The sequence below is a fragment of the Sciurus vulgaris genome (assembly GCF_902686455.1).
Source record: "Sciurus vulgaris genome assembly, chromosome: 11".
NCBI lineage: Eukaryota > Metazoa > Chordata > Mammalia > Rodentia > Sciuridae > Sciurus > Sciurus vulgaris.
In genome coordinates, this window is record NC_136472.1 from 1,266,656 (window position 1) to 1,289,465 (window position 22,810).

The 22,810-nt window shown below is 56.9% G+C and overlaps 2 protein-coding genes across 6 annotated transcripts in view; both read right to left on the reverse strand.

The window, feature by feature from the left end:
* Positions 1-22,810, reverse strand: part of IFITM10 (interferon induced transmembrane protein 10) — a 289,205-nt gene that overhangs the window by 69,819 nt on the left and 196,576 nt on the right. The window lies entirely within an intron of this gene.
* The window catches only part of LOC306640593 (uncharacterized protein), a gene marked incomplete at both ends in the record, with an annotated part of 89,875 nt that overhangs the window by 3,177 nt on the left and 63,888 nt on the right, over positions 1-22,810 (reverse strand). Inside the window, 2 exons of one of the 5 annotated variants that reach the window (XM_079104951.1) lie at positions 7,804-7,904; positions 8,139-8,204. The exons of 1 other annotated variant lie outside the window; for it this stretch is intronic. In XM_079104951.1, coding sequence (XP_078961077.1) covers positions 7,804-7,904; positions 8,139-8,204 — 167 coding nt within the window. Of the gene's footprint in view, positions 1-7,803; positions 8,096-8,130; positions 8,205-22,810 lie in introns of those variants that run through there. 3 more of the 5 variants (XM_079104948.1, XM_079104949.1, XM_079104952.1) reach the window with 3 other exon arrangements.

The following is a 22,810-nucleotide window of genomic DNA, read 5'->3' on the forward strand; positions in this document are numbered from 1 at the left end:
TGTTAGAGTCATTCTTATACACCCCACCTTGTTTTTTTCCGGTTGCTGTTGGAAATGGTACTGAAGCCAGAACTGGGGACAGGCAGTTAGTGTAGACATAGGGGATAGATCAAATCGAGGAAATGGAGGCCATGAGAGCCATCTGCCTCTGGAGGTTGGAGACTTCTCCGGGAGAATGGAATGTCAAGGCTCTCCGGAGCCCATTGATTACCAAATTTACCTGCCCTTGCCAGGGACTACAGCAGGGAGCTGTGATTAGTGCCCCTGGGCCCCTACCTGGCTGAATCACTTTGGCCCTCCTGCTTCTCACTTTTCACACCTCACCTGCAAAACTGGGCCTAGTCACGTAGGCAGGAAGGAGAGATAAGTGGGGAGAGAACTGGAGGACAAAAGAGACCTTAACCTATAAAGATGTAGGGCATGCTCAGGTCTGGGGATTCTAGAACATCAGCCATGGCCCCCTTCTCCCTCCCGGGAGAAGTCTGTATTATTACCTTTAAATAAAACCTGCTTAGTGTGCTTGCCTTGGCTGCTTCTCCAGTGTTCAGACTTCAACATTAGAGGGAGCAGCACTCGTCACTGGTAAACGGTGGTATCAGTACCCTTTAAAATCGTGTTTTCTAACTGCTGTTGATTGTTTTTGTATATTTACTTGTTCTCAGTAACATTGCAGAGTTCTATTTTTAATTCCAATGACCCATTGGGTTTTCCTGGTTTTCTGTAGGTTTTCTTTGGTTGTCTATGCTGACACTCATTTTAGTGAATTTTGGAAGCATGTCCTTTTCCTTCTTCATGACTGGTGTGCGTGGCTCACTGTTCTGACCAGGACAGGGCTTCAGGGCGCAGTGGGCGGCTGTATTCCTGGTTCTGGAGGGAATGCCTCCAACATTCTGCATTCCGGGGGCAGGCACGTAGGTGCCTCGGGGCGTCTTATCGGATTAAGGGAGGTGGCTTTCATTTCTAATTTGCGGGTCCCTTTTCCCGTGTCTTGAGCACATGTTGCACTTGGCCGAATGGCTTTCTGCGGCCTGGAATGGCCTTATTTCCCCCTTGGTGACGGGGTGGATTTGGGGACAGGTCGAAAGGGTAAGGAGCCCTTGCAATCCTCCACTGCGGCTCGATACCACTCCGCCCATTTGGCTGGGACCGCCTCAGGGTCGGGCTGGGTGCCCCACCACTGCGGCCTGCTCTCCCCTCGGAGTGAGGGGCCCGGGCTGTCCTTGCTGAGAAGCCAGCGCTCGGTGGGAGCGGTCCTCGGTGCGCCCCCTGGCGGTTGCGCTGGTGGCTGCTCGGTTCTTGGGCCCTCCATCCCTCCCTCTGGCTCCTCACCAGCTCTGCTGGACGATGCCGATTGTCTTAGTCTTCTCAAAGGCCAGATTCGCTCTGTTGGTTCTCCTCAGTGGGTGTGTTACAATGATCTTCTCCATTTCCGCTCTTCCCTTTAGTGGTCCCTGTCCTCCTTTTCTTTTCTGTCGGCCTTTCTCCTGTTCTCAGCGCAGGTGGTTTGCTCATTAACTTCTAGCTTTATTTTCCGGCACAGCTATCTAGAGGGAAACCTATTTTACTGGGAGCTGTGGGTGTAGCCCAGTTCTGACAGGCAGTATTTTCACTGTTATTCAGGTGGTCGCCGAGGTCCACAGCCTGCTTGAGCCAAGGTCTCCAGTACCCTCCACATCTGCCCGCAGTGCTAGGTTGCTGTTTGCTTACCGTCAATTGAAGGATAGTGAACGTATTAAAACTGCCCCTGTGGTTCCGGAATTTAAACCTCGTTATTCCTCCTGGTTTTTCTTAGCAGAACTTGAGGAGCATGGACTTAGGGTGGCCAGGTCCTCCTGGGTGGACACCCATAGTGATGCTGGCTCCTCCCCCACCACCCTGCAGGGCTGGAAGTTGCCTTCTTTCCTGGGAGCTGGTGGGTGTCTCCCAGCTTCCCTACCCTACCTGTGTGCTCCCCTCTTCTGTGACCATGTAGATGCTGCTTTCAAATCATCATCTTTTTTTTTTTTGGTTCTGGGGATTGAACCCAGGGGAACTCAACCACTGAGCCCCAGCCCCAGCCCTTTTTTGTATTTTTTAGAGACAAGGCTCTACTGGGTTGCTTAGGGCCTCTCTAAATTGCTGAGGCTGGCTTTGAACTTGTGATCCTCCTGCCTCAGCTTCCCAAGCTGCTGGGATTACAGGCTTGCGCCAGGGCACCCAGCTTAGAACTGACCATCCTTGGGTGTCTGTTCTTCACCCCTGAGCTGTGGCCCTGTGTTGCGTTGTGATATGTGATACATTTAGACTTGCTCCTCCCATCCTTCACATCTGACTCTTCCACTTCTAACATTTCTTTCTCTTATTTAGGGCTAGGGGTGGAACCCAGGGCTGTGTGTGTGAGGCAAACCTCTTTCCGCTGAGCTACATCCTTACCCTGTGTTTCCCTGTTGAGTGGCAGCCCTCTGAATTCCACGTGCGTGTTTTTTTGGTACGCAGGACTGGACCCGGGACACTGGATCACTGAGAAACTCTGTTTCTTATTTTCATTGGCGATGGGCTCCCTAAGCTGCCCAGGTGGCCTGGAACTTGCATCTGCTTGCTTGCCCCCTGAGTAGCTGGAGCACAGTCCTGTGCCACGGAGGCTCCATAGCATTTTAAAAGACGACTTTTGTGTGTGGCAGCCACCTGGTCCTTCTCCGCTGGGTGGTGCGAGGCCGGTCTGCTCTGGACCTGCGCAGCCCTGGTGTCAGGCAGGTGGCTTTCCAGCTTGTCTCCCCTGTTCTTCCACCCACACACTCACTGCTGTCCATCTCAGCGGTCACTGCTGGCAAAGCCCACCGTGCTGGCCAGTCACTCCAGGCACCCTCCACTCTCCCGGGGCCTTCCTCCAAGTCTCTCTGGAAGCTCTGAGGAGGCACCCGCAGTTCTGCAGGAAGGCAGCCCTCCAGCCTTCCCTGGAAGTACTCCTGCGTGGAGGGCATCCTGCAGAGCTGGTGGTATCCCTGCTTGTCCCGCTCCTGTGCTTCCGTGTGCAGGTCAGCTGACCTGGCCCTGGAGATGGCGCGCCCTCCCGGGTTGCTCCGAGGGCGCATGTGTGTTGGATTCTTCCACCGTGTTCCACACACTGAATCTGGGGCTTGGGAATCCCCCGCTGTGGGGGAGTCTTGCTGCGCCCACCTCTCCTGAGCATCCTCGGAAATGTCAAAGCTACTGCTCTGCTCCTGTGTCTTCCCCGCCGTCTTAATGGGTTCACGTTAGCTACACATAGCGTCGGGATTCATTTTGACATAATTATAAATGCATGGAATATAATTTGCTCAAACGCAGCCTGCAGTACTCCCTTCCCCGCCTCCTTCTCCCCTCCCCCTCTTCTTACTCTACAGATCTTGTTGCTAGTTACTTACTTGGATTGCGTCTTGTGGATGTGCACATGGCGAGGTCCCCGGTGGCCCAGTCATGTGCACGGAGGGAACAGGGCCGGTCCAGTCCACCGTCTTCCCCTCTCCTGCGCCTCCTCCCACCCCTCAGTCCCCTGATCTTTCTTTCACTTTGATGGAATCCAGGCCTCCCGCCCCGTTTCTTTTCTTTCTCCCCCTTATTTTAGAATAGCTTCTGCATATTCTGTGTCTTTAAAAAAAACACATTTATTGAGATAGAACCCATAGGTTGTACAGTTGGTCCCTCTGAAGTGGAGTGGAGTGTTTTAGTGCATCAGACTTGTGCAGCCGTCCCCACATCAGCCTTAGAACCCCGGCCCGGCAGTGCTGTCCTCCTGATGCTGTTCTGTGGTTTGGACCGCTGTTGTGCTGCCACTCGCCAGCTGACGGGCAGTTGGTTATTTACCATTGGCTCTCGTGGGTGGTGGCAGAACTCTCGGAGGTGGGGCTAGTGGGAGGAGGCTGTGCTTGAAGGGTTATTAGGACCCTGGCCCCTCCTCTTTTCTGTGCTTCCTGGTGGTCCCGAGGTAAACGGGCCTCCATGCACACCAGCCTGGACGTACCATGCTGCCACAGGCTCAAAGCGACAGATAGTGACCGTGGACTGAAACCTGAGACCACAAGCCAAAACAGACCTTCCCTTCCTTTATGCTGACCGTCTCTAGGGGTCGGGATGTAGCTGAGAGAGAGCACTTGCCTAGTATACACCAGGACTCGCAGTTTGTTCCTGTCTAGGGTTCACTGTCTTCCCTCAGCACAGAATTGGAGAGCAGGACACAGGACGGCAAGCCGGCCGCTGGTCTATGGCAAAAGCCCCTTCTCCAGAGAGAAGGGCCCGGAGCTGGAGTCCGGTGGGGAGTCTGGCTTGTTTTTTCCATGGTCTGGAATTTGATCCTCTCCTTGTCTCCTCCCTGTCCACGCTCCTTACTATTATTGATCGGTGTCCCTCTGTCCATGTGTCCTTTTTAGGTTTTCATTGGGTTCCTGCTTAGGGTCACAGGTATGGAAGTGTCTGTGTGACCGGGTCCCCCTGGTGTCCACCGGCACTTTTGTCGAGCAGGAAGCTGACCTCACCAGGAGCCCTCTCCTGCTCCTCTGTTCTGGCCCTGCCTGACCTCCTTGCTGGCCATCTGCCTTGGCTGCCTAAACCCTTCTGTATCTCCCTCAGTTTGACTCCAGCACTGCAAAGAAAAAAGGTAATCATCTCAGACATCTCATCATAGTAGTGGACAGCTGACTGATATCCATGTGCAGGAGAGAAGCAGTCTTTCCCGTCCCACCTTGTCCAGTGTGGAGGAGGTGGGCACTGGCATCCTGAAGACTTTACTCCTACTCTGTGTGTTGCCCAAGGTCTTCGGCTCTTTCTTCTAAGCAGCTGATCATTGAAAGGTGCCACACACACCAGGCCCTTCTGACCAGCCAGTTCCTGTCCACCGGTCTTCTCCTCTCCTGTGCCTTTGGCATTGGTTTCCAGCTAAATTCCCCTTCAGAGACATGGCGTGCTGACCACGGTGTCAGCCTTCATCATGGCCAGGTCTTCTTGGCTAGCCTCTGTTAATTTCCTTGAATATTCTACGAGCTTAGGAAGAATGTATTCCGGAGCTGTTGGTGGGACACTTCGTGTAAGTTATTTTGGATCTGTTTGTAAATGGTGAGGTTCAGGTCTCCAGACCTGCCCTGATATTTCTATGTCAACATTAAACTCTGTGACTACATTCTTGCTCTTTTCCCCCTTTTCCCCGTGGGGTTTGTCCTGGTTTACTTTATATATTCTGAGACTATTTTGTTATGTACATAAAATCTCACACAGCTAGAGTGTCCTGGCTTATTTAAGTGATCCTCTTTGTTGCCTCATAGAATTTTTTGGCCCTTTTTTTTGGTCCTGGGGATTGAACCCAGGTGTACTTAACCACTGACCTACATCCCCGGCACTTTTTATTTAGAGAAGGGTCTTGCTAAGTTGCTTAGGGCCTTGCTCAGTTGCTGAGGCTAGCTTTGAACTTGAGATCCTCCTGCCTTAGGCTCCTGAGGCGCTGGAATCACAGCTGCGCTGCTGCACCTGGCTTGGCCTTTAATTCTATCTTGCCTTCTATTAATACAGCTTTTCTGCAAGTTTATCTTTTTTTTTTTTTTGCGGTGCTGGGGATTGAACCCAGGGCCTTGTGCTTGCAAGACAAGCACTCTACCAACTGAGCCATCTCCCCAGCCCTTGCAAGTTGTATCTTTTCCCATCCTTTTGTTGTTAACTTTTTGTATCCTTTTATTTTAGAAGCAGCTTTTGAATTTGCATATAGGTGAATTTTTTAAAGAAAACATCTAGTCTAGCTAACTTAAAAGAAGTGCTTAAAAGCACTTCTTCCATTTACTTTGTCATTTCTGAGATGTGTGGGTTTGCACCTGCCACCCTGGTTTGTGCTTTCTGCCTCATCCCCTAATCTTTTTGACCCTTAGGATTTGTCAAGTGTGTTTGTTTCTTTCACATTTTTTTTTTTTTTTTTTTTTTTTTTTTTTTTTTGGTACTGGGGATTTATCATAGGGGCCTTAACCAGAGCCACATCCCCAGCTCTTTTTATACTTTATTTTGAGACAGGTTCTCTCTGAGTTTCTGAGGCTGGCTTTGAACTCATGATCCTCCCGCCTCGGCCTCCCGAGCTGCTGGGATGACAGGTGTGTGCCACGCACCCGGCCTTCTTCCACTCTTCCCAGGCGGGTCTTCCCTCTCTCTGGGCTTCCCTGGCGTGCTCGCTCCTCACCTGGTGTCCTCCTGGTTCCGAGTGTTGGTGCTGCCTGCCCTGCACGTGGCCGTGGCCCTGATGTCAGAGGCAGGCCTCTGGCGGGGATGCTCTTGTCGGGAAACCCTCCGGGCTCCAGGTGCTGAACTCGGTTTCATCCTGAGAATTTTCAGGGAGCGCCTGGTGCTCCTCCGAGGTTCTCTGGTTTGGGAGTCAGAAATCCCTTTGCCTCTGTGGACACCAACTCCGGGCAGGGTGTGGGGAACTTTGTCCCAGCTGCTGGCACTGTGGGGCTCGCGTCACTGCTGCGGGAGCCACCGTGAGCCTGTTTCATATGGGGACATAGGCACAGCCATGCTCCACTGCACGGAGCCCCTTCTGGCATCATGAGCCACATTTCCTCCCCACACCACTGAGTGGACAGTCCGTGTCCTCTCGAGAGCCGGTGGGTCCTCTTCTGCCCGTGGCTGAAGCCCCCAGCCTTAGTTTCTGTACTCACCAACCTCCTCCCTTAGCCTCTCCATATCTCAGGGGTCCTTGCTCTGGGGTGGTCACTCCACCCTGCATGATCTGCATGATCAGGGTCGGCCGCAGGTGTGGGTGGACCCCTACCTGACCACGTCTCTCCTGTGGTGGGCTTTCCTGTCCCTCCTTCCATGCTCTGCTGGCCGGAGAGCCTCCTCAGCAGCCTGTGCCCACCCAGAGGTGACATCCTGCTTCTGGAGCAGCATGTGTCCCCAGCCCAAGCATCAGCTGGGTGGCATGTCAGCACTGGAAGATAGTAGTGTGGGGCGTTGCTCTGTGTGAACGTGCCAGGCCTGCTGGAGGGCACCCCCCACCCAAGCTGCAGATTAGCCATCACGTGGGAGGAAGTTGGAAAGGAAGTACTGCACCAAGCACATGGCTGGTTTGCACTGCTCAGAGGCTTTATTAAAAGGAACTTTGTTTGTTATTTTGTTTTTTAAAATAGAAGAAGTGAGAGGCAACGGAAGGAAGGAGATCTCTTGGAGAAGTGAGTCACAGGAACAGGAAATGCCCAGAGGACTCCCGTGCCAAGGATGGAGAAGCTGGGTAAACAGTCCTCAGTAATCACCCAGAAACCTTGCCTGGCTAGGGCATGGGACCCTGCATCTGAGAGCCCAGGAAGAGGCAAGTGGTGGTTAGCTATGGCTGTCAGCTGGGCACCTGCTTCCAGGCTGGCCTCTCTCCAGCATCTAGGACATATGCTTCTCTTGAAGGAGAAAAATGGAGACAGAGCCCACAAGAAAGGGAGGTGGGGCAGGAATGAAAGGCAGGAGAGGTTGTGGTCACTTCAGGGAGGCCGGTGGACAGGAGTGAGCGAGGGACCAGAAATGGTTTCACTAGGTACTGAGAAACCTAGAGACCTGAATTCAGAGATTTAGATCTTGCACTGGCAGCAAATAGGGACACAGCAGCTGGACTGGCAGCAGCTGGACCCACAGCCTGAGGAGCAGCAGGGTTTGCAGCAGCTGGACTGGCAGCAGCAGGGCTTGCAACAGCTGGACTGGCAGCAGCTGGACCCACAGCCTGAGGAGCAGCAGGGCTTGCAGCAGCTGGACTGGCAGCCCCCACAGGAGCCACAGCTGGAGCAGGAGCAGGCTGGCACGCAGCAGCACACGGGCTTGCAGCAGCACACGGGGACACAGCAGCTGGAGCCACAGCCCCCACAGCTGGAGCCACAGCCTCCAGAGCAGCCACAGCCCCCCTTGGAGCCCCCACAGGAGCCACAGCCCCCCTTGGAGCCCCCACAGGAGCCACAGCTCCCCTTGCAGCCCCCACAGGAGCCACAGCCCCCCTTGCAGCCCCCACAGGAGCCACAGCCCCCCTTGCAGCCCCCACAGGAGCCACAGCTCCCCTTGCAGCCCCCACAGGAACCACAGCCCCCCTTGCAGCCCCCACAGGAGCCACAGCTGGAGCAGGAGCAGGCTGGCACGCAGCAGCACATGGGCTTGCAGCAGCACACAGGCACACAGCAGCTGGAGCCACAGCCCCCACAGCTGGAGCCACAGCCTCCAGAGCAGCCACAGCAGCCCATGGTTCTGGTGGTGGAGGTGGAGTGGGTGAGAGGAGCAGGTGGAGAGGGAGGAGTGTGGGGTGCAGCTCCTGAGCCGGGGCCTTTATACTCCTGTCTGGTGGCCTCACAGGTCCCACGGTCACTTCCTTGTTGCTATTTCTATGATTTTTCTGGATCTCTGTTCTCGTTCTCTCTGCGGGGGCTTCCTACCAGCCCTGCTTCCTGTTTCCCCGATTTGCCTTCCTTATTATTTATTTGGGGCCCTCTGAGTGCAACTCCAGCTCAGAGCTGTCAGGTGTGTCATCAGGAGCCCAGTGTTGTGGCCACCTGCTGACAACATGTGACTACGAAGTGACAGTATCCTGCCCAGCGCTCTTTCCTGTGCTGTTGACTTCCCCAGGACAATATCCGCTTCAGCTCTTACGGTTCAGAAGTCATCAAGGTCTTACTGGGAACAACAGGAACCTAAAGGAGCAAACAGCTGCCCGCAACCCTGCCGCCCACAGGGAGACCTGGCTGACCTCTGTGAGTCTCCAGGCGGCCACTGAACGCACCTGCTTCTGCCTCGGCCACCCCACGCTGCAGTCTTTCTGCAGATGCCCTTTTCCTACTGCACACCGAGAACGGCTCGTTCGCCACGGAATTCCTTCCCTACTCCAGTATCTGAAAACCCCAAAGTTTCTCTGGCTGTTTTCTCACTTCTTTGTTCAGACTACTACCTACAGTGCTGGGCCAAGCTCCCTCTTGGGTAGGGCCTGGCCTGTCTGCCCAGCACAGACCCCTTGGGCCTCCTGGGGTAGGGCCTCTAGCCTGGAGTCTCCCTGCTTGTCCTTATCCAGTTGGTGAAGCACCGAAGGACCCCCTTGACAGTGGGTGTCCCTCATTGTCCTGACAATTCCCCTGGGTTGGCCTGAAAACCTCTACCTTTGGGTCATGGCCCTGGTCTCCACACCTCTGTCCCTCCAGGCACAGGAGAGGGAAACCAAGCTCCTGTGTCCCCACAGACTGATGCCCCAGGAGAGACCCTGGCTGGGACTGGCCCCTCGCCAGACCCAGGGAGCTGGCCTGCCCTCTCCCCCACCCCACGGGGCCCAGGGCCCTGGAGAGGAGGTGAGGGGTCTGTTCACTCACCATGTGCTGCTTCATCTTTGGGAGCGCCTTTCTTACATGTGCTGATGATGGGCTTGTGGCCTCAGCAGGGTTGGAAACCCTGAAGGTAGAATCCTGAAGCCCCCCTGCCCCCCGACCAGCAGCCTGCTCCCAGGGCTGGCACTGAGCTGCTGGAGGATTGTAGGGCAGGTGTGCCCAGGAGCCCAGGGCTTCCCCTGCTCCCACCTGGTGACCCACTGTGCACCCTTAGCCTCTGGGGAGATGAGGGGTGCTCACCCAGCCCTGGCTGGACTCACTGCTCAGCTACGTCCTGGGCCAGGTTCCAGAAGGGCAGGGCTACCTTCAGGAGGTAGATTGGCAGGTGGGGCCTGATGACCAGAACCTCAGGTGCTGAGACAGACCCCCACCTCTATTCCAGAGCTCAGGCCAAGGGCGGATCCTCTGTAGGGTCACAGCAGGGGTGAGGGTCCTGAGCTCTGAGGGCCAGGGGGCAGAGAGTCTGTGAAGGAGGATGGAGATTGGGAAAGTAATGTCTTGAGTCACTGGAAGCACAACTTATCAGAATTACGGGTTCCAACAGGCATCCTAAGAATGTAGTTTATTATATCAATAATCGCCCACATTAAGAAAAATATTGGCTAGTCCAGTGACCCACCAGCTCCGTTCCCACGCCTGGCCAGCACAGGCGGAATGGCCTTGGTCTGCCTGAGTGAAGTTGTGAATGGGACCAGTGGCTGGCACTCTGTGCCTCTGCCACCCTCACCTCAGCAGGCGGGACATGCGCCACCAGCGGGATTGGTCATGGTTTGTGGGGTGACCACAACTCGCTTGTGGAGTCTGCCCACGGGGGCAGAGACCTGGCACCTGGTGCCTTGCTGCGAGTCTCCCTACCATCTCCAGGACGTCGTCCCCAGGTCCTGGGAACTCTGCGGTGGCTGGGGCACCCCTTTTGGGAGAGGCGGACGACACCAGGGGGAAAAAGGCAGAGGAGAAGCAGGGAGGGAGGCGCTTCCTGCAGTGGCTCCGCGGCCAGGGGCCTGACCCCGCGGAGGGCTCTGAGCGCAGTCGCCGCAGACGTGTCTCCGCGCCCTCCATCCCTCCCTGCTGCCCCGCCTGCCCAGCGCTGATCCTCCGCTGGGCCCCACCTCGCTCCCGCCGCTTCGCAGGAGCCCGCGAGCCCTGGGGGAGAGCGCAGAGGGACCGGGTCAAGGCCAGGGGGTCGGCCTGGGGCGTCACCACCCGCGCCTCGCCCGCCGCCAAGCAGGGAGCGGGTCAAGAGAGTTGGGAAAAGCAGCCGCCGCGATGCTTCGCCGGGACCGGCGCGCCCTCCCCGCCCCGCACAGGCTCTTGGGGCAGCTGCCCGGCGGCGCCCCACATGGGGCTCAGCGCGGGAGCTGCAGGGGACGAGCAGCAGCTGGCCGGGGTGCCTCTGGCGGGCGTGCCCGTCCAGGGCCTGGTGCGCCGGTGGCTCATCCTGCTCCTCGCTTCTGCAGGCTCTCCTGGCTTACTTGCCCTCCGCAGGATGACCCTGGGAATTGGGAACCGTTTGTCTGGAAGCCGGCCCACGGCCACCGCCAGAGGGATGACTCCCTCACAGCCCCATGCTGGAAATGTGAGCAACAGGTGGAAGAAGAGGCTGAAGGCAGATCCAGCCTCAGGAAATGTCAGGCGGGTTAACCTGAAACCACAGGCTGACATCGCAAAGGGCGGTGCGCAGGACATTCTGTTTCTGCCTCAGAAGCACCAATGCCTTGTGGCCCACGACGTGCCAGGCAGGTGGCACTGGCAGAGTTGAGTGCCATCAGAGGTTCATGGCCTTACCAGGTCTACTTCCCCTAGGCAGCAATGGCAAGCTCAGCCCCTTCCTCCTGGCCAGCACCCTGGTGCCCTGAGTGCTCACCCTCAGGACCTCAGCCTCCTGGAATCCACCCTGGGGGCAGTGCCAGCCTCTCCTGCTGTTTAGTGCTCAGAGTGAGCTGTGTCATCTGGTGACCCAAGGTGACAAGAAGCAGCACAGAGGCTGGACACAGGTCATTCCCTCCTAGTCCCAGATGACTCTGGAGTCAAGAGATGCAGAAATGGCCTGAGTGTACAGTGGCACCCCGGAAGCCAGGTGGTGGCCGGACTGCAGCACCATGAAGTATGGTGACAAGCTCGCTCTGTTCTGGAGTGTCTACTCAGTCCTCTCCCAGATCACTCCGGCTGGGAACCGACCTGGGAAACCGACTTGGGAACCTGCAGAGGAAGGCGGCTTTGACGCCCAGTCTTTGGGCTCCTGGGGAGCTCCCACTTCTTTGAAACCCAAAGAAATGAGCATGTGTGAAAAGGCAGCACCATCTGAAGCAGCACACAGGCCACCAGCGCCAGGAACTCCCAGGACTGCCTGCAGGCTCGGCCAGCCTTGGACAGTGAACCCCTTGTCAGCAGGGGGCTGGGTTTTTATCCGGAATTGGTAGCAGGGATGGAAAGCTCAGGCAGAAGGAGAAATCTCCGATGCGTCAGGAGAATGTTCTTTTGAGATGAACCCACAGGGAGTTTGAGGCACTCTTGGCAGGGCCGGCCTTACCTTGCTCCCTTTGGGGTGGCCCCCATGGTGTGCCCAGGTGGCCAGTGCAGAGTTGAGCTCTGGGACAGCAGCCAGGGCAGTGAGAGCCCTGTGTCCACAGCTGGAAGAGTCAGTCACACCATCCCCTACGTTGCTCCCAGGAGGCTGTATTCAAAGTGGGGGGAAAGCCAGGGCCTGTCACCTGGGACCTGGCAGCTCCGGCCATGCATCGAGGCACAGCTGACACCCTGGCCATCAGCCCTGATTCAAGGTCTGCCGTGACAGCAACGTCGCTGTGTGGGATCCACCAGACGGCAGTGAGGCAAACCCGGAGCCACCGGAGCTGTGCCTCATTTCCACACGTGGCCCTGAGCTCTGGCTGGGCGGTTCCAGCAGCATGGCCAGGCCTGGGGAGCTGCTGCACACGACTTCATCTCCTAGGTGTCCCCTGACATCTAGGGTGCTGCCAGCTGGTGAACACTGTGATTAGCGCTTACAGAACAATTGGGCCAATGCCGTTTGACTTTGTAGAAATAGAGAAGAGGAGCCCACAAAAGCCTATCTCCCAAACCAGGACTCAGACTGCAGGTCTGTAAGGAGGCTGTGGGCTCCCCGGGCCCCGCCTTCCAGGCCACATGGAACGCAGTCTGCTGACCCTGGGGGGACCTGTTCTTCTGTTCGGTCGGTGGACGGCCTCACCTGAGGGAGTCCTGATGGTCCTTGACAAGGTCGCCTCCTGGGCACCACTGAGCTTGTTTCCCGTCGCTTCCTGCACAATGCAGGAGGAGGGTCAGCATTTGCAGGGGTTGTGAGCGAATTTGGTTTATTACATCTAAGGCTTCAGTATTGTTTTTTAAAAAGAAAAAATCCCGTACCAGAGTTCTGTGTGATTTGACAGGGCAAAGCATGTACAGGATCTCTTCTGCGTTGTTTCTTACATATGCAGGCAGGGCTACGGTGATCTCAAAGTGAGAGTTTAAAAGGCCCAGTGATGCTAATGTAAGGAAGAGCTAAAGGACGAGGTATAAATGTTTGTAAAAGGGGGACTTTATGTCTTAACATGGACAATATTTTGCCGACTTAACTATGACCCCAAAGACAACAGAAGTTGCTGTGTCAGTAGCTTACTCCTGGTTCTATGCCTGCATTCATCCTGAGACACACCATAGATTAAATACAAGGGTCAAAATATGACCCTTACTTTTTAAGAGTTATAGAAATATAAACCACATTTTAACAGAAAATTAAGCCATACTTTAAAAAAGCAAACTTCATTACCTGAGATCAACTCTTTTTTGTCTTAAGCAATGCTTGCTGCTGGAGGATTTTAAAACGAAAATAGTTCAGAAATTAAAATGCTGAGAACACTACCAACAGGTGCAGGGAGTGTCACCCCCCAAGGGGCCCACAGACCCCGGAGCCTGCAGGGCAGGGGTGTGTGGTGCAGGGCAGCTCAGCCAGGAGAGGGGTGAGCACGCCACGCTCCAGCGCACACCAGCACCTGTGCAGAGCCACGCAGGACCTCTGCGAAGGCCGTGCTGCCAGTGGCCCACCAGGGTGGGCTGGGCTGAGCAACAGGACGAGGGAGCTTCCAGTCACACTCAGTGGATGTCCTTGGAGTTGGACTTGGTGGCCAGGCTCAATTGCTACCGAGCAAACGGGTTGATCCTGGGGCTGTCCCTGAGCGCTCCTGTTGTTCCGGCTCTGGGTTGAGTTCTTGAATGGAGGCTGGTGCTGGAAATCCAGTCGTGCTCCTGAATACAGACTCCACGCGTGCCGACTGTTTTCTTCATGAGGAGCTGACACTGGCGACAAGAAGCCTCTCCGCACAGAAAGCCCATTTGCTCCTGGACAGCTGTGGGGGCGCAGGCCCCTCCCCTCTGGGAGAGTGAGCTGCTCTGGGTCCCGGTGGGCTTGGAGGTAGGGGTCCTCAGGGGCTGCCCACCCATTTGCGGGATGCCCCTGTAGGGGAGAGCCCACATCCAGCGTCCCCCCTCTGGGCCTTTGTGGCTCGCCATCCAAACTCTCTGTTGGAGATCAGTGCCTGGGAAGAGGTGGCCAGCACATCAGGGGCCCGCTCAAGTGCCACCCCTCTCCAGGCCTGACCTTCCCACCCCTTTCCTGTCTGCCTTCTTTTGACAACTCAAGTGTCGGAGCTGTTGGGCCAGGTTTGGTGGAAGGGAGCCTCGTCAAGGGAGGGGTCTGTGGCCAGCGAACAATGCTCGGGTCCTCCAACCTGTGTAGGGGATAAAAGGACGTGTTCTGAGGGCCAAGACAAGGACCCTGCAGCAGTGGAGGGGACTTCAGAGTTCACCGGAAACGGATTCTGGTTCAGGTCACGGGATGCGACGGCCGACTGCCCCACTGGGCAGGCGCTTCGTTCAGGTCACGTGTCCAGAGACTTGCATGTCGCCAGCCCTTCCCAGGAACAGATGTCTCCTGTCATGAAAGGAGGCCAGGTGGGTGTTCCAGGAGCGGGCAGGTTGGTCCAGGGGCTGGACTTGAGGAGCTCCTGCATCCAGGGCATTGTGCTTGGTGTGGCACCGGGAGACTGCCAGCCAGAGTGGCAGGGTCACAATCAGCACCTCTTTCCAGCCGGCATCAGCAAATGGCTTTGGTGTTCAGGGCCTGTGCTTACCGGGACTCAAGCAACCAGTCAGGACACGTGGCACTGGGGTTCAGGGGCTTCCCACGCTGGCCCACACACTGTTTCTTGAGGACAGGGAGTACCAGCTACCTTGAACAGAGAAAGGGAAGTAACAGAGGAGCAGCAGCCTTTGGGGAAACCCAGTTTGGAAACCAAGAAGGTAGAAATGTGCACGGATACAGCAGGGGCAAGGGTGGGAGGGGCCTGGGTGGGAGGAGCTCAAGGTGGGAGGGGCCTGGGTGCCCTGGGCGGGAGGGGCTGGGGCAGGAGGGTCCCTGGGGAGCACTGGTAGGCAGTGGCCCGTCTGCACCTGAGGTTTCAGCGAAGTCCAGAACGACCCTGCAGGAGTGTGAGGAGAGGCAGGGTCTCCCCGACCTGCTGAGGCACCTGATGGGTGGCAGCGCGGTGAAGGTTGGAGGCGAAACCCTACTATACCCCAGGTCTGGAGCAGGGAAACACTCCATTCGGTGCGCCTGTGAGGGCCAGGCCCTGTCCAGCGATGGGGAGCAAGGGCCAGCCTCTGTTCTGGGACACACCTAGAGGCTGCTTTCTGCAGGAGTGTGCCATGCTGGAAGCTGGGTCTACAGGGTTCTCTAAATTGGTCTCTGTCCCCTGCTTATCAAGCGCAGTGACATGTGGCACTGAGTCAGCATATCCAGCCCCCTGCTGGGTCTACTTGATTCAAGGTCCCTGTCCAGTGGCCCCAGGCCAAGGGCTCTAGGTCACTGAGCCATGCTGAGCTCAGAGAATTAGATAAAGGAGGCAAATGGAGAGATGAAGGATCTGCCTGGGCAGCTGACAGTGTCAGGAGCCATGGAGCCCAGACATCTGTCCCCGAAGATGCGAGCCTGGCCCCTCACGGTTCATGTCCATCCAGGGGAAGCAAAGAGCTGCAGAGGCTCAACCAGGCCTGCTCAGGGAGCCAAAGCCCAGCTCACAGGCGGGCACAGGGGCCTGTCTCAGTGGGGCCTTTGTGCCTTCCACCCTGCCTGGCCCCCAGGAGGACACCAGAGGCAGCAGGATGTGACTGTCTGCAGGAGGCTCTTCTCTCAGCCTCTGAACTACAAGGAGTGTAGTTCCAGGGACTTCAGGCCTGTGTCCCCCTGGGGACCAGGGGTGACGCTGTGGCAGGCCCCCTTTGAGGACAGAGTGCTGGCGGCCCATCCTGGTGTGCCCTTTCTGAACAGCGCTACTGGGTTGTGGCGAGGCTCCTGACAGGAGCTGGCCTCCTGGCTGCTGCACAGTTTGCTTGCTGCTGTCCACTGCTGTTCACTGAGGCATCTGGTTTCTAGGCCCCCTGGTCTTGCCCACTGAAACATTCCACTGACCAGCAGCTCCCACCTCTGTCCCACTGGGTGGCCAGCACTCTTTGGGTCCATGGACTTGGCTGTTGTAGAGACTGGGGCCATGGAACCAGGTGCCGCCCATCCTGGTGGGGTTGTCTCCTGCGTCATGATGCCCTCCGGGTCATTTGTGCTGTCCGTGCGGGACCTCCTACCTTTGGAGGCAAAGTACTGCTTCTCTGTTTGCACAGAGCACACGTCCTTTGTCCATCATCTTCGATGGACACTTGGTGTCCCCTCTTGGCTGTTGTCCCAGGCAGTGGTGGACCAGAGAGGGCCAGTGCCCCTTCGGGGTCCTGCTTCCACCTGGATGACTGCCCAGAGGGGCCCCCCACATCCTGTGGCAGCTCCCTGGCTGGGGAAACCGTCTGCCAGTGCCAGCTGCTGCCCCGTCCTGTGGGCCACCAATGGCACCCAGGCCTCCCTCTCCCTCTCCTCCTTGTGGCTTCTGGACAATGGCTGTCCTTGTGGGTGAGAGGCCTGGGTCACTGTGCTTGGGATTTGTTTTCCCTGGTGATTCAGCTTGACTGTCCTTGACTGGAGACATACTGGGAAGCTGTGGCCACAGGGGCTGCTCCTCCCATCCCCTCTGAGCTCGCTCTCCTTGGGCCAGTGGAAACAGACTGTCCTTGGTGCTGAAGGCTCAGCCTGGGTCCTGTGAGCTCTGGGACATCAGGATGCTCACAGCCGGCTGGCACCTTTCAAAGCTGCCTCCTCGTCACAAAGTCGCTCTGCTCCCACCAGCTCAGCTGTTTGAAGTATCAGAAGGTCACTGTCAGTGTTCAGGCTCCCAGGAAGGAGGGCCCATCCTGGGGCCCACGGGCGCTCTCTTCCAGGCATCCGAGGTCTTCGAAGTGCGTTGAACCCTGGCAGCTCGGATGCCTGGAGCCCAGGCAGTAGGCCCGGGCGGGTTGCAGCATCCTCCCTGCATCTGCTGAGCCAGGCCAGGGACCACGGGGTCCCTGGAAGATGCAGGAGATCCCCTCTGGTCTGTGACCAGCCCCACGGGCCCACACCTGCTCAGCTGAGCAGTGTGTTGGCCAAGAGTGACCGGGGCAGAGTGGCCATCATCTGCCTCTTCGGATCGTCCAGGGCTGCCCCTGCTGGGCTCTTGGCCCGTCTCAGAGTCCTGAAAGGACACAAAGCAGAACTTTCCTCCCGGTGGCAGGTCTGTTCCCGTGGGGGTTTCCACGGGCTCTCCCCATCACCTGCAGTTTCCACCCGTGAGCAGATTCACATTCTGTAAAATGCCGAGGAGTTTCCCAAGATCAGGGGGAGCTGGGGCCGGAGGCTCCGTCCCGCCAGCGTCTCCTTCAGGACTTGGGGCTGCACTTGGTGTCCTCATCTCTCCCGTTGGTCCTCTTCTCCCCTGCTGGAGGCGGCCCTCCCCCAGTGACTGTCCATCTGTCCTCTAGCAGTGATGTCTGTGTAAGCCCAGAGACCACCGGCACCACTCTGACTTCATCCTCTTCATCCTCCTGGGCCAAAAACAAGTTGTGGTGTTTTTCTCATAGGTACCCGGGTGGTACCTATAAATACAGCCAGTTGGCAGGAGGCTGCACACACACCCCAGGGGCCGTCGTGGGAGTGTGCAGCCTCTTGCTGAGTCCTTCTCTCAAACCTCTTCAAGACCCGAGGCCTCCTGATTGGAGACACAGGTGTCTGTGGCCCGAGTCTGCTGCACAGCTGCTGCTGGCTGGGCCACTGCTGGTTTCCAGAGGCCCCAGACATGACGGTGTCTCTGGTCAGAACTGAGGCCATAGTTCTAGTGCCATCTGGGCCTATGTATGTGTCCCAGGGGACAGGAGCAGGCCACACAGGACAGGAGCAGTAGCAGAAGGAAGGCTACTCTGGAGGGAGGAGCCGGGGAGAAGCCTCTGGAGCCGCCCATGCAGTGCTTCCCACCAAGTCCACAGGAAGCACAGGAAGTGGCCGGGGCATCGAAAGAATTATCACCACCATCCAAACGGGAGACCCAGGGGCGACTGTTACCACATGCCAGCTAAGTTGTGTGTCTAGTTCATGCAAAACCAGGTCGGCTGGCAGAGTGGCTCTGGGTACCTGCAGCATCAGCAGGGTGTGCTGCAGGCTGGCTCTGGGTGACACGTCTACTAGCAGGATGCAGCGGCCCGTGGCTGAGGGGAGCGGTTCTGAGACAGTCACGCTCCTGCCCTCCTCCCTGTGAGAAGGGGGCACCCAGGAGCACTTGGTCTTCCGGGAGCACGCAACCCAGTGCCAGCAGCGTCTCATCCCTGCATGCCACTCTCCTGCACTGTCCATACACACTCCAAAGCCAGCTTGGATGTCGTAGTGGCTCAAAGGACAACATTTGGGCAGGACTGTGGCCGTTGCTGAACCCTCTCTCCACAGAAGAACTCTTAACGCTGGGCATCTCCGTAGAACAGCATTTCAGTGCCCTGGAAGCTGACCAGAGGAGCATGACAGTCCTGGAAGCTTGTGACTCGAAAGTCGCTGCTCTTTGTGAGAACAGCAGCATCTGAGGAGTTCGAACCCCGATGTTCCCGTCCACCACAACCAAAGGGGCTGCTTGGGTGTGGTGGTGGCCCCTGGGGTCAGGCACCCAGGAAAGGGCCGGCATGGGTGCTCTCCACTCTGAGGTGAGCCGGTCAGGCAAGCTGAGGATGCACACTGGTGTGGGAAAGACCAGAGAGGGCCAAGCTGTCTGCCACCCAACCAACCTCACAGCTGCCGAGGAGCTGAAGGCCTGGCAGGCGGCAGAACTGGGGAGGAGCTCCAGGTGCCACACTGCACCCAGCTCAGGCCCGGAATGCAAGCAGGTCCCTGGTGACTGGACGTGCTGGGCCAGAGCCCAGACCCATCACTGGATCAGACTTGAGGATCTGGGGCAAATCCCGGGAAGCCAGGTTGAAAAATTAAATTACGAACACAAATACTTAAAGGGAATAAAAACACTAGAAAGATTTCACAGATGCAGTCAACACAAGTTACTGAACAGACCAACCAACAGCTGTCGTAACAATTTTCAGAGTGAGAGTCCCAGAGCTGCTGCAGTATGTTGTCTGTAAAGTTCACGTTACAGACATGAAACGAGGAGGAGATGTGGTCCAGGAAAAGGGCCAAGGCAGCCACAGCCCTCGAGTGTCCTCAGTTAACAACCTAAAGCAGGTTTCCCCTGGGCTCACAGTCAAACAGAAGCAAGCTGGAGGAATTAAATGGAGCCCAGCAACAGTAAGCCAGCAGAGGGAGGCTCGATGAGCAGCTGGTGACTGAAAAGGAGTCAAAGCAGCATCAGGAGAGTGTAGAGTGAAGTAAATGGGGTGAAGTTTCCAGTCAGCAGATGCAGAGTCTGCCAACATGAAGAGAGTCCTGATCTGAGGAGAAGAGGGCCCTGGATCTGAGGAGAAGAGGGCCCTGGATCCGAGGAGAAGAGGGCCCTGGATCTGAGGAGAAGAGGGCCCTGGAACTGAGGAGAAGAGATCCTTCTATCTGAGGAGAAGAGATCCTTCTATCTGAGGAGAAGAGGGCCCTGGATCTGAAGGAAAGAGAGCCCTGGATCTGAGGAGAAGAGGGCCCTGGATCTGAGGAGAAGAGGGCCCTGGATCTGAGGAGAAGAGGGCCCTGGATCTGAGGAGAAGAGGGCCCTGGATCTGAGGAGAAGAGGGCCCTGGATCTGAGGAGAAGAGGGCCCTGGATCTGAGGAGAAGAGGGCCCTGGATCTGAAGGGAAGAGGGTCCTGGATCTGAGGAGAAGGGATCCTTCTATCTGAGGAGAAGAGATCCTTCTACCTGAGGAGAAGAGGGCCCTGGATCTGAGAAGAGAGCCCTGGATCTGAGAAGAGGGCCCTGGATCCGAGGAGAAGAGGGCCCTGGATCCGAGGAGAAGAGGGCCCTGGATCTGAGAAGAGGGCCCTGGATCCGAGGAGAAGAGGGCCCTGGATCCGAGGAGAAGAGGGCCCTGGATCTGAGGAGAAGAGGGCCCTGGATCCGAGGAGAAGAGGGCCCTGGATCTGAGAAGAGGGCCCTGGATCTGAGGAGAAGAGGGCCCTGGATCCGAGGAGAAGAGGGCCCTGATTCCAAGGAGAAGAGGGCCCTGGATCCGAGGAGAAGAGGGCCCTGGATCTGAGGAGAAGAGGGCCCTGGATCTAAGGAGAAGAGGGCCCTGGATCTGAGGAGAAGAGGGCCCTGGATCTGAGAAGAGGGCCCTGAATCCGAGGAGAAGAGGGCCCTGGATCCGAGGAGAAGAGGGCCCTGGATCCGAGGAGAAGAGGGCCCTGGTTCCGAGGAGAAGAGGGCCCTGGATCCGAGGAGAAGAGGGCCCTGGATCCGAGGAGAAGAGGGCCCTGGATCTGAGGAGAAGAGGGCCCTGGATCCGAGGAGAAGAGGGCCCTGGATCTGAGGAGAAGAGGGCCCTGGATCCGAGGAGAAGAGGGCCCTGGATCCGAGGAGAAGAGGGCCCTGGATCTGAGGAGAAGAGGGCCCTGGATTGCGAACAGATGAAACACTCTTAAACAAATACTGGAGTGTCGGCCGGTGTGAGTGGACTTCCCAACTGCACAAATGGCCACCAAGCACGTGAACAGGCACTTAACCATGAGTCATAAGGTAAACCATATGCAAACCTAAGGTTGGACTGGAAAGCAGACAGTCCTGAGCGTCTCCGTGGAAGTGAAAGAAAGGAGCCAGGTGGGCTGCTGTCGGGGTTGTGGTGGGGGTTGCTGTGGACCCGCAGGATCTTACTCTGCTCGATGTGCAGTGGCGGGTGTCCTGCCAGAACACCCAGGAAGGCAGGAGAAGGGCAGACGTGCTCCCACAGCCCTGAGCGTCCACCTCCACTGCAGCACTGGTCACCATTGTGAGCAGAGCAAACAATCTGCGTGCCCATCAACTGTCCGTGAAACTGTCCATCCAAACAACGAACTTCCTGGCAAGCGATCTACAAATATTCGTTATATTAATATGAAAGCGTCATGTTCCGGTACTTTTCACCTTCTCCCCCATGATAATTCCTCTCAGAGCTGGACAAAGAGGGTCAGTGGCCTGGAGTGTCTCCTGCAGTGCTGGGTCCCCACCCCGGGCTTCCCGCGGGCATCTCCCTTTCCACCCCAGTAACCTCTTTTTCCTAAAAATAAATGGCGAGGTTGGAGTGAATGTATTTACGAAAAAGTAAATACACGGCAGACAGCGGGACAGGTGTGCAGGACGCACGAGGAGGCAGCGGCGGTGAGGTGGGGAGATGGGTGGAGAAGGGGTCCTTTGATGTGGATGCCCAGAAACCAGAGTGCAGTCGCTGTTCCTCCAGTCCGACCAGCGTCGACCAGGGCCGAGGACGTTGTCCTGGGCCACAACCACACGGGCTGCTGGGATCTGTGCCCGGGGATGATGGGACGCGGACCAGCCCTCAGCGCTCCCACCCTGGGGCGTGTTGCCTGCTCATGGTTCACGGGCCTCTTTGAAATATGAGGACACATACCAAAGTTGCCTTGTCACTCGTGGGGAGGAGCAGTGCTGTCCCACAAGTCACCTTCCCCACTGGCCTGGAGGCCTTCCTGCCCTGCAGGCAGGAGGGGTGACATCAGTGGTCACCTCCCTCCTCTCTCTCCCTCCGGCTCACTGTTGAACCAGGCGGTGGCCGCCTGCCCGACTAGGGGATCACACCTAGCCACAAGGCCTTCAGAGGCGATGGAGTCCCTCTCTGTGAGAACAAGAAGCGACTCCATAGTAGAAATGCGAACCTCGCTGAGGAAAATGATAAAGGCTTTGGTCTTTCTTGTGCTGAGACCCAGACAGTCTTCCGTGGGATGACGGCCGGCTCGCTTCTGAAAGCCTCAGCCCAATGAGGGGCGTGTGCACTGCTCCTTTCTGCGGAAGAGTCTGCTTGCCGAGGGCGCTCAGGACGCCGGGGTTCCCTTGGTTGCTCATGACGGATGTCACAGCCAAAGCAAGCCTGTGGAAGACACTGCACGGAGGTGGAGGCGGCCTTCAAAACGTCCGACCGGCCATCAGTTAGGCTGGTAGGAAGAAGTGACAGAAGCACAGAGTGCCAGAAAAAAGAGGCGGTAACAGCATCAAAGTCTTCACCCCCAAGACCAGCTCCTCTCCCACAGCATGGGCGGGCAAGGGGACAGGCCTCTTCCACGCCACAGGGCTCCTGGTCTGGGCCTTCCTGAGAGAGGTGACTCTTCCTGCTGAGGCCACCGAAGTCTGCCTCTGGCCTGCCACGCCCGCAGGCGCGTGGTGACGGGGCTGAGTGCCCCACCCCCTCTCTGGGAGTGCAGGCCCTGGCGGGTCGGGCACCTGATGCGACCCACTTGGTCTCTGCAGCGGCGCCAGCAGCCGCCGAGACCTCCTGCCCTCTTCCAGCAGGCCACCAACACCACTGCTTTCCGTTAGATGTCTAATATCTACTCGTTCGTATGGACCTGTGAACAGACACACGGGGACTGTGTGTACTTATGGGGTGCCCCGTGACGTTCCAACACGTCATGCCACGTGCATGTGGCATGGTGTTTAAATCAGGTCTAACAGCCATTTCCTCTACGTTTGCCCTTTCTCCATGGCGAACGCCCTCTTTCTTCTAGCCTTTAGAGGAGTATGGCGCCCACTCCTGACCTGCAGTCTCCCTGCTGGGCCACTGCACCCCACAGCTTCTTGTCCCTATCTACCTGAAGCTCGCTGCCCATTCATCAGCCTCTCCACCCCTCCCTCCCCCACTCTCCCAGACACTGGTCACCTCATTCTAGTCTCAAGTTCCATGAGACCAACTTGTTTAGCCTCCACGTGGGAGTGAGGTCATGCGGTCCTTGTCTGTCTGTGTCTGGCTTCTCACGACATAATGACCTTCAGTTCCACCCTTGGGTCACCCAAAGGCAAATGTCAGGATTCCACTCTTCTTTATGGCTGACAACTATTCCCCTGTGTATATGTGTGCTCCATATTTTCTTTATCCATTCATCAAAAACAAATAACCCAATTAAAAATGAATAATAGACCCAAATAGACTT